At 20.9% G+C, this 12,604-nt stretch overlaps 1 protein-coding gene across 2 annotated transcripts in view; it reads left to right on the top strand.

Moving 5' to 3' along the window:
- The window catches only part of LOC725840 (lachesin-like), a 179,032-nt gene extending 176,167 nt beyond the window's left edge, over positions 1 to 2,865 (top strand). For both annotated transcript variants that reach the window (XM_026445143.1, XM_026445142.1), the window contains one exon: positions 2,296 to 2,865. In XM_026445143.1, coding sequence (XP_026300928.1) covers positions 2,296 to 2,585 — 290 coding nt within the window. In that variant the 3' untranslated portion in view covers positions 2,586 to 2,865. The remainder of the gene's footprint in view (positions 1 to 2,295) is intronic.
- The last annotated feature ends 9,739 nt before the right edge of the window (positions 2,866 to 12,604 follow it).

The raw sequence follows: 12,604 nt of genomic DNA, 5'->3' as shown, positions 1-12,604 counted from the left end.
AATATTTATCTTATCTTATTTATTGTTTTTCTCAAAATTATTAATTAACATTTTTTATTTGTTTTTTCTTCATATAATTTTTGGTAATTAAGTTCAAATATACTAATAATCATTCAATTTTTCTATTAAATCATTCAATTAAGATATTTTTCTAGATAATTGTTTATAAAATATATTTCTTTAGATGATTTTTCTAAATAGTTAGAAAAATTTTTATAATTTTTATAACTCAAAATCGAAATATTTCTATATTTGTAAAATAATTCAATTTTTAAAGTATAATTATAATTTATTTTGATTATATTAGATAGATATATTCAATCATTATATTTAAAATATTATGAGTTATAATTGAGTTAAAAAATATTTTAAAAAAATATTAGAAGTCATATTTTTAAATCCTAACAATATAATATTTAATAAAAAACAATAAAATATTTTTAAATATTTTAAAGAATCGTATCTCATAAAAATAATATTCAAAAATTGAGAGATAAGATAGTTTCGCTCTCTCTCTTTCTCTCTACTATATCTATTTATCTATCTATCTCTATATCCATTTCTCAATTTGAATATTGGATTTAGTGATTCGATTAGTAGTCTGATCCGATATTATAAGGCAAGAGCTTAATATAGAAAAAGGAAGAGATTGAGAGTTAGAATATATTTGAAGATTTATTGAAAGATTTTTAGATATTATCTTTCGATAACTAATTGCTAAAATAAAAAATGTTAATATTCGTGATATAATTATAGTGAAATCAATATATATATATTTAAATATTATTCAATTATATTTCAAAAGAAATGAAAATAATCTAAATATAATAGAGTATATGTAGATACATATTTAATTGAAATTTAAATAATAATTTTTTGAAATCATTTAGAAAAATTATAATCTATTATTTAATTTGTCAATTAATTGTCTAATTAGGTATATTGACTATTAATTATAAATTTCTATTGTCTAATTTAATATAATAATGTAAATTTGATAATTAATTTAATTAAAATTTTTTGATATGAATTGATTTATTACTTTTCGAAGTATCATTGAATCAGTTGAGTTGAAATATTTGACTTCTACTGCAAAGGCAGCAAAAAGCTCATGAGAGACGAGAAAATTAGAAAGTAAACTTCTTCAGTATGAGTAGGACTTTAATTAGCTAAAGTTTTTTAAGAGCTTCATTCAGTCAAAGTATTCTCTTCCTCTTGCTGCTTTTATCCAATTTAGGCTTTCTCTGTAATTAATCAAGTACAGGAATACTTTGTTTAGTCACGATCGTAACCAAACTTTATATCAGTTTTGTTTCTGATTTTCTCATAGAGAATTCTCAATTTTCTTAAGAATAAATATCTACTAAAATTATGTATTTTTGATAAAAAAAAATTTTGATTAATTTTTAATAATTTTCATAATTTTATTTTTAAATTTATAATAAAAGGTTTTTAAATTCGAAATATTCATCGATTCATTTTTTTCTTTTTTTATAAAATTATATAATAGAATTCTTTCATAAACATGGAATTTATATAAATATATGTAACATATAATACTTTATATAAATACTTTTACATTATAAATATATATATATATATATAAATTTTATTAATAATAATTATTTGAATTCTAACTAATGTCTTATTATTTAAATTATTACTAAGTACTATACAATTTTGTAAAAATTAAAAATTAAATGAATATTATATGACAAAAATTATATCAAGGATTATAATTAAAAAAAAAATCCATTTTTAATTTTTAATTATTTTCCAATTACTATTTAACAATATTTAATATCCATAAAAAATATATAACATCATCTATAAGTTTTATTATAAATTTTATACAATAAATGATAAAAAATCAATAATTTTGTAATATTGTTCTACTATATATTGTTGTATTGTTTTCTATAGTAGGAGATATTATTCTGTATCTGCAGAAAAAATCAATTTTTTAACGTTTTTCACAAAACAATAATAGATCAATATATTGTGTATGTATTCGTGAATATTCATTATTAACATAAACTTTTCTTTCTCTTTTTTTTTACATTTTAGTATATCTAGTATATATATAATATATATATATATATATATATATATATATATATATATATATATAATCAATCACTATAATAATAATTTTTATAATTGATCAAACGTTTAATTTTTCACAACTTTCATTTACAATTAAATAAAATTCGAATAACAATTTATAATTCTTTCTCTTATCTCAATCTAAAAATATAATATCCAAAAAAGAATGTCTTCTGTCGTTTGTTTTAGAAATCTCGGGCCCAGCAAAAACGCAAACAGCAGCACGACCATCCTTCTACGACGAGGAGGATGAGATCGTGTATGGTTCAGCAGAGATGGAGAAAATGGAGAACAAACCTCTATCCGTTGACAATACGATAAATGGACACCATGTTGGATATCCATCGGTCGCCACACCAGTGCCAACTGTAAGAATGGGTAAGAAAAGGCCAGCAATCGCGAGTTCCAAAGCGGAACATCATCTAGTTTCTAATATTCTCATAGTTTTTGCGCTGATCGTTCATCAAAGATGTCAGTGAATGGACGGATAAAGGTTTGGTTAATCTGTTATATATTATATATATACATACTGAAAATCTTCTAACAGTGTAAGAAAAAAAATCGACGTATGGTGCGCTTTGTTCAATTAATCTGATGCACATGAAACGATTTCCCTGATTGAATTATTTTTACATCGTGATTTTATTTGTGAATGGAGAACGTTTTTAAAAAATGTTGAACTAAAGATTCGTGTGTTGGACGTGATGTAGGAAAAAGATTTTTAAATTGAAAGGTTAAATGAATTTTTATAAAAAATGAAGCGATTTTATTATTTTATTAAAAATTGAAAATTTTATATAGTACAAGTATTAAATATAAATAATAATTTTAAAAGTAATATGAAATTGATATTTACGGTAATGATATTTCAAATTGTTTGAGATTTTGTTATGAATAAATATAAAGTAGAAGTATTTCATAATAATTTTATTTTATAAAATTTTAAAAGATATATTTATTTACGCGAACTTTACTATTTACTATTTACTATTATTTTAAGAAATAAATTATTCTTAGAGTGATTTATATTTTATTTATATGATCAATATCGCATATGACTCACATTTTATAAAATAGTTAGCCAAAAATTATTCATAATTTATTATATATTTACATGTTTCTGTAACCAATAACCTACTTATGCTGATATATTTCCATAAAATGAAATTTTGATATATAATAGAATATCGATTATCCGAACTAATTTTTTTTGAATAAGCGATTTTACTAAGAGAAATGCAAAAATAAACGAATCTCTATTAAATATACTATTAGAAATATGAAATACTCTTTCTATATTTAATAATCGATTATTTGAATAACTAAACTTCGGTAATAGATATTCTTTTGTATTTTAAAAGTGAAGAAAAAATGATATATCATAAATAATGATTTCAAACTTTTATGAGTTTATTTTATTTTTTTTTTTCTTTTTTTAAAGAGTTAAACACTTCATAGCTAATGAGTTAAAAAAGATTGTGAAAAAATTGGCAATTTTAGAATAGAAAAATATCCAAAAAATTAACTTTCAATTCTAGAAATTTAAAACATATAAATTATAAATGTTAAATCATCAAATCTAGATATTTTATTGCTTTCAATATTTTCAAATTTCTTAAAATATATTTCCTATATAAAGACAATTCATGACGAGATATTTCTTGTTATGTGAAACGATGTATCGGCTTTGGTTTTACGTGACTGTATAGTTGACGAATGGTTTCATGGAATTCGTATTTTTACGTGACTGGCATAATGTGATATATCTATATAAATATAGATTAATGTTTTGTTCTTTGAAAGTATTGTAAGTAATTTTAAGAAACATAATCTGATAATATATGTAATTTTATTCAACAAAATTTATTATCATAATATATATCTCTTTTTCTTATTTAATAAGTTAAAATTATTTAATAGAACAAATTTGAAACTTTATCCTATATAACGTGTTTTATATATACAATTCCTATCATTTACCATAAATAACGTTTAATAAAAAAATATGATAAAAACAAAAAAAGATATGATTTTTATATAATATTTCATAAGCTGATGATAATAATTTGACAAGCTACAAATTATAAACAATAATTTATATTTCTCTTTTTACAATTTTTACAATTTTAATTTGAATTTTATCTGAAATAGAATAATGAGATAACTTTGTCAAATTTATTTTGGTTTATTATCATATTTATTATTATTATAAATTATTATATAAAATAATATTTTAGTATAATAATTTATAATTTGTAATTTGTAAAATTTAAATTAATATTACATGTATTTGTTCAATTTTGAAAAATATTGAAAATTGAAAATTTTATAGAAACTACGATGTAAGAATGAATCAAAAGGGGAAATAAACAAAGGTGCAAAAAAAAAGGTAGAAGAAACAAATAAAAGATACAATCCTGGCATACATACGCATACACATTCACACTCTTTATACACATAAAACACAAATACAGTCAGTCACAGAAGTCTTCATATATATAATCTTAAAAGAAAAGAATTAATCCAAAAAATTTTGATTTTAATAAAAATTTATACGTATGTGTTATAATAAAAGCATAATGTGTTATTATAAATTCACAATAATAAATTTCTTTTAGTAAAAAAATTTCTATGATAAAATCCTTACATTTTTATCATTTTTTGATATTCTGTACAATTTTTTCATAACAATAACATTTATAACATTTTTTATAAGGATAATAGAATATTAAAGTTTGAATATTTTACACATTTGAAATTTTGTTTTGTTTCGTTTCATATTATCACAAATCATGATATTTAAAAGAAAAAAAAACATTAAAATTTTAAGGATTGATTTTATGTCTGTAAATAATATCAAAGAGAAAAATTATTTCTATATAACTAATTGTGCTCTTAAAAATAGAATTGTGCTATTAAAAACAGAATTTTTAATAACACAATTAATTATAGTTAAGCTGATATTAAATTATAGTTAAACTGATATTACGAAGACTTCTGTGATTCACTGTATATACGCATGCTCGCGAATCAAGCCAGGTGTACTTCTCAGTTTCAGCGGCAATAAATTCGCGTGATGTATATGTACATATGTTTGTACACGTATCTATGTATCATACACACGCAAGCTTGCACGTGTACATGTGTGTGCATACTGCGACGTCAGGGTAACTAAAGTATCTGTATAAGTAGATCTCATAAGCAAGCGTATAGAATGTATCGCGTTTTTAATGACTGTCGGCAGCTTTTTATGTGTCGAACGAGGAACACCTTGGCTAAGTCTTGAGTATTTTAGCGGATTCCTTCGATCGGACCAAGCGATTTTAAAGTGAATATACGATCATATCATGATCTTGATCAGAAACGTGCGATCTGGACATAATTCGTATTTTCCAACTATTTTTCTTACTTTGATTTTCCTTACTTATGAATCCTTGATTATCCTTTATTACGAATAGAAAAAAAATGACAGAAATATTTTATATGTTTGAATGGCAAAATATGTTACAATATGGAGATATTTAAAGATATTTATTTATATTAATAATGAGTTTTTTTTTAATTAATTTATACAATTGTTTTGAATTCTCAATTATCAGAATATATTTTTAATCAAAGATTTCTTAAAAATTTCAGATTACTTTTAAATTCTTCTTAATATTTAAATTCTTTAAATATATTAATTTCAAATCAATTAAATGATGATTCGCTAATTTCATAGTATCGTAATTTTAATATTGGAAAATAATTGAAAAGGAATATACGTGTAAGTTAAAATCTTTTGATGTTACTTTGATATTTAGAAAAAAATTTTGAATTTTGTTAGAGAAATGAAACATTACAATATAAAAATACTTAATCGAATATTTATCATAAATTCAAATTATCATTGAATTTTTTATAAATTTAATCAAATATTTCTATTTTTTTACTTTTCTTAATTATTGTATTATTCCAGAATTTATTTTATTTTCAAATTAATTTATCAAATATATTTTCAAACATATTTAAATATTATAATAATTTTTTCTAATTTCAACATATTTAAAACATTAATATATTTAAAATTAAAATTTTACGAATTTTTTCTCATTTTATTCCATTTAAAATCTTTTCTTATTCTATTTAAAATAATAATTAATATATATATATATATATACATCAAATAATTAATATATAATTATTATTTCAAATAATAATCAATTAATAATTAATAATCATAATTTATATTTCAAGAAACGATTATTCTTAACAAGTAATCGTTTTCACATTCTCATCAATTTCCATGATCGCACGATCTTTCATCGAGGCATCCTAATCTATATTCGTTCTTTAGATGGACATCGCATCACGTGAATGAGCGTGTTCTGTTTTCCTCTAGATGATTTTAGTTGAATAGAAACGAGAATGAACGTGAAAGAAAACACGTTAACTCATGATATTTTTGTATTTTCGACTGTTGATAGCGTATACTTGTGTTTCCCTCGTTAATCGTTTATTTACTTCGACGGAGGAAAGTTCAGTTTAATCCCTTCGTGTCAGCAAAGAGGTAGGTGAGAACGTGGGGAGAAAGGGGATGAGAACTGTACAGTTAGTCGAGAATCGTGTGATTGGGGATTAAACTGTGACAAGTTTAACGTTCGATTAAGACGTCGATGGACGCTCACGCCTGTGTGTATTTAACACTAAATAAATGAATGTCCTTCAGGTCCTTGTCGGTCTTTCGAGCCTCGAGGACGGCTGAACTATCGATGGGTGCTATCAATAGGTTTTTTTTTCACTAAGAACTTGTGTAGATATACTTCTACTATGGTTTCTATCGATAAAATGATTTATTTTTTTCCTTTTTCTTTTTTTTTTTTGTTTTATCTCGTTTGAAATGGTTTTGGTCTTCATCTTTGGAAGATTGTTGAGGGTTAAAAGACTTAAGGAAACTTCCTCAACTCAAATCGTTCATGGCTATTATCGAAGCATTGATAGGAATTAAAGATAGATTAGAAACTATTTTGTAGGGATTATATTGAAAAATGCAAAGAATCGTACTCTGCTCTTCTTATTTAAAATGTCCTATCTAATAAACTTTAAAGAATGTTTAAAAATTCAAATATAAAAATTGATGAAAATTTAGATATTTTTTTTTTATAAAAATTATATTAAAATTGGTGAAAATTTAGATCATAGAAAATCACATAATATAATTTTTTAACTTTATTTAAAAATTAAACTCAAAAATGAAAATATTTTAAAAATATAAAAGTAGTAGATAGAATATTTTAATTAAGGACAATACTGTGCTTCCAATTTAATTATATATATGTATATTGGAACATTGAAATGCTATAATCTTTTCTTTTTTCTTTTATTTTTCTTAAACTAATTTAAATCTTTATAGAGAGATTATTTTTATAGTAAAAAATATATTCGGTTATTCTAAAATAAATTATAAATAACTGAGATATAATTGTTTTTTTAATTTTTAAAAATTATTAAAATAAAATTATTTTTATTATTTTTTTAATTTCTTATTGATTTATAATTTTTTTAAAAACTTTTCCTTCTTTTATGATTAAAAATTTTAATTAAAAATTGATAATTTTAAAAATATATTTTAATTATGTAGTTATTAATTTCGTAGTTTTTATACGTAGTTTTTTATCTAATGCCTTAACAATTATAAAATTTTCATATAAATTTTATAAAAAAAAAAATAAAAAACGAAATATATATTTTTATTTATAAAACTTTTATAAATAGTGAATTTCAAATATTTAATGTTATATTCAACTTCTGAAAAGTGTTTTTCTATAATCACTTTTTTGTATGCACGCGACGTCATTGTATTGATTCGCTTTTTATTTCATTGTATTATTTCGACATAAAATTTTGTTATTCTGCTGTTTGTAAAATAAATACCAATTCAATCATTTTATCATTGATATATTTACAACATATCACGCTTTAGAAGAATAATAACGCATATGTAAAATTGGAATTTTATTGTAGAAAAACATGCGTTATTTTTAATATCTGTTTGTGATTAATATAACAGAAATAATTAAAATATAATTATTATTGATCTGTTTCGAATATCATCAAACATTTTCTTTTATCATTATTTAATTATAAATGTGATTACATAAAATTATTTTTTTTCTTTTTTTTTCTTTTTTTAAGAAATTTTAATTCCATCATTTTAAATTTGTTTTTAATTCTTTCGTTAACATGAAAAAATCTTTCCCAATTAATCAAATTTTGAAATTTTTATAATTTGTAAAATCAATAATTCTCAAGACATTTTTCACATATATATTTCTTAATTAGTAACATATTATAAATAAATTATTTATAAAAATCGATTATATAAATTTTTATTGATTTAATAATTTATTTTTCTCACAAAATAAAAATAATATTTAATCTTACGAATACACTCAGTATTCTATAAATTCAATCAATATAAAAAGACAGTAGTTAATTTGAAATAAATAGCATCGAAATACATAAATAAATCGAAATTATACAAGTACAGTTAACTGAAAGATTAAAATTATAGAAAATTTAAGATTATTTCATATTATTTAAGATCACAAGTAAAGTATTTGTAATTACTGTGCTCCATAAAATGTTACAAATTGTTAATTTCAAAAGATAATTTAAATTTGTAATGTTTTTTTGTAAATATTATCGAAAAATCTTAGAAAATAAAACATTTTTCATTACATAAAAAGTATATATATTATGTGCATAATATATATATATATATATAAATATATATATTTTGTAAAATAAATGTGTAATAATATGATTGTAAAATAAATTTCATTTTATTATTTTTTTAAACGATAATAATTTAAAATTTTTTTATAATATACAAATTTTTCTTTCTTTGGTAAAGCCTTTTGCTAAAACATAAATATACTGCTTTGTGATAAATGTACAATATATGAAGCACAGTATTCGGCAAGAAAATTTAATTAATTGATGCAGAATAACTGATTTTTCATCCATTGAAATTTGTCTTTTTTACATTTTCATTTGTATACGAATCATTTTAAACATTTTATTTAAAAAAAAATCTACTATAAAAAATAGAAAATAGAAAAAACACTAAACACATCGAAAAATGAAATATTTATTACAAGAAAAAAAAAATATTAGAGATACAAGCCTGTAATACTATATTAAACATAAGCATTATTTAAATCTAATAAATTATTTAATATCTAATAAATCATTTACTTAGCCATTAAATAAATTTATTTTCCGATATGAAATTTCTTTAATTTTCCATAAAAATTCCTTTATTGGGAATAAAATAAAGTTTTTTATCTCTTTTTGGATTCTCCCCCCAAAAATGTTAGAGTTAAAGGGTTGATTCCAAATCTTGCCTCAATATTCCACCTTCCGATACATCTTAGTGGCCGTAATGATCCTGAGGAACTTGTCGGAAGTTGACAGGTTTATTAGTCTAGTCGTGTCGACTAGGAGAGAAGAGAAAAGAATTCGGTCATCGCTAGAAATTATATGAGCGGAATACGGGTTTAAGGACTACGCGAAGAAGATCTTAGTTCCTTCATAAATAAACACAACTGGGCGAACAGCTGGCGCGGACGTAATTCATCGCGAATTAATTTAAGGGCTCTCCCCTTCTTCTTCCTTCCCGCCAATCCTCCACCTCTTCTATTCCTTCGTGCCTTTCCTTCTTGCCTAGGCCACTGGTACTTTCATTAAAGGTCTGCCGGCGCCATTTGGTGGCTCGCTTTATGCTGATTTTATTTCCTTTCTTTCGAGAACTTGAGATCCACGGTAATTGTGCGGTATTATTACCCCCACGGCATAATGGCCGTGTGAAATATAGCCCATCGAATCTATGCTCGGTGCATCCCGTGAAGAGGATTTCACGGCTCGACGAGAATCATTCTCATCAACTGAGAATCCTAAACTCCATTGATCCACGATCATTCTTCTTTTTGAGGAGAGATCGATTCACGACTCTAGCTGGAGAGTTTGTTTCGCTTTTGTTCCGAGATACCATACGAATCATGTTTAATTATATAAAAAAAAAAAATGATTTTTAATCTAGTCTTTTTTTATTCCTTAAAAAGATTTGGTTTAAGATTTAATTTTTAAGATATTGAACATTTATTTATTATCTATCTAAAACTTTGAAAATACGATGTGAAGTGTCAAGAAAATTTTTGCTGATGTCGTTGAAATTTTGACTGAATGGCAATTGAATCGTGTAAATTGTCATCTCTCACATTATATTTCAGAGATCATATTTAAAATCGATAATATGTATGTAATATTTTTTACATTATTAGATTTTCTAATTTCTTTTATTATTTATATAAGCATTTTTTATGATTTAAGAAAAATAGTATTCTATATAATTTATATAATTTATATAAAATATATATAATATATATATATATATGAAATCTTATTTTATATTAATATTAGAATATATTCAATTCTTTAATTTTTCAATAATGTATTTTATTTTATAAAATTTCAAATAATAATATAAGAAAATTAACTAGTTATAATTTAATTATATTATAAATTGATATTTTATAATTATATTACACATTTGCTAGAAAACAATTCAAAAATTATAATTTTAGAGAAAATGATTTTGAATGATTCAAATCGTTAGAAGAATGTATAAGACATTATATCAAAGTATCAAAGTGAAAATTCATCTGTAAAATTCTATTAAAAAAAATTAAAATATGTTTTTAATGTGTAAACAATAATGTTTTTTTTTGTATCAATAATTTCAATACGCAAATTTTGAATTATGTTACTTTTTTAATAAGTAGAATAATCAAATATCTTAATAATTCTTCATAAAGAAATTCAATTCTTTAAATGATATTAAAAATCATTTCGAGCATTTTGCAAATAAATTGATTACTTTTAAAAAAATGAAATAGAAAAATTTTTTAGGAAAACTGAATTCAAACATTAAAAGATTCATATATATAAGATAAAAATAAAATTTTATTAATAATAATAAAATAGTATCATTGAAGAATGTACAACTTATTTCGATCATTAATTTGAAAAAATGAAAGTTCTATAAAAATAAAAGAAATAATAATTTCCAATTTGACTTCTAAAATATGATTTAATAAGATTCAAAAAAATGAAAATATTAATATGGATTTTGATACATATTTTTTATATAATATATTTTACATATATCATTACATAAATATGTTATATATATTTTTTTTTTACTTATTTATTTTAATATATTACATAAATCATGAGATCAGAGTTAGAAAAAATAAATTAAATTTTTCAAATAAATAATTATAAATAAATTTTTTTATTTCTAAAAATATATTATAATAACAACTTATAGAAATAAAATTTTAAAATAAATATTTCATTAAAGAATAATATATACTTTCAATAATAATATTTCAAATAAAGTTTTTAATTACATTATTAACATTATTTAATTATATTCTTAATATAATTAACATTATTATAATAAAATATATAGAAATCATACTATTATATGTTTAAAAAATATATAAAAAAAATCTTTTCACTATCTAAAAAATAAAAAAAAATAAAAAATATAATATAATAAATCATCTTCGATGCTTTTTCAATTATTTATATAAAAAAGTTTTAATTTTTCATTATATTTCATCAAATCCAATAAAATTACGAATAATATTTTCTCATTATTTACCTACTAAATATTAAATGAAATAATATTATATTTATAAATAATATTTGCTTATAGAAATATCTCAATATTTTGTTTTTTAGTTTTATTTCAATTCATTAATTTAAATTTTCCTTATTTTACAAGAAATACATATATTATAATTTATAATTCGTTTAATAATTCATCAGAAGTCGTTGACCAGATGTCTTGCATTTTATATTGTCAATCAATATTAATTACAACGCGGTAACAAGTTGCTCTAATTAGAAATATTTCTTTAATCATTAAGAATTTTTTAATTATAATAATAATAATATTTTTATAATAATATTCTAAATTATTTAAATATGGATAATAAAATTAATGAATAAATAACGAATAAATAATATTATTAAATATTTGTGAAGAACAAAGAATCTTATTTTAGACGAAAATATTCATAAGAATGACTATAAATTAAATGATTAAGAATTATAATAATAATTATTATTATGTGAGAATATTTTATTTTCTTTATTTTGTTTACGTTGTTTAATTTCTTAGAAAATTATTTTAATTGTTACTTATATTTAATATTATTTAAATAATGTAGATAATTGAATTTTTTATTTAATAATAAGTTGAATAATGACACAAATAATTGTGAAAGTTCAAACAATGAATAGTGAATTTTATAGTGAGGACTAATTTAATTATTTAAATTAAATGGTCATAGATTTATGATCATTTTATAAATATTATTTTTATTGTATTATCAACAAAAAACATCTAATTGAATTTAAAAAAAGTTTTTTGTGAAACTAAATT

Source organism: Apis mellifera, linkage group LG14, assembly GCF_003254395.2.
Source record: "Apis mellifera strain DH4 linkage group LG14, Amel_HAv3.1, whole genome shotgun sequence".
Lineage (NCBI taxonomy): Eukaryota > Metazoa > Arthropoda > Insecta > Hymenoptera > Apidae > Apis > Apis mellifera.
Note: the sequence above shows the minus strand (reverse complement) of the source record. Positions and strands in the feature narration are given on the sequence as shown.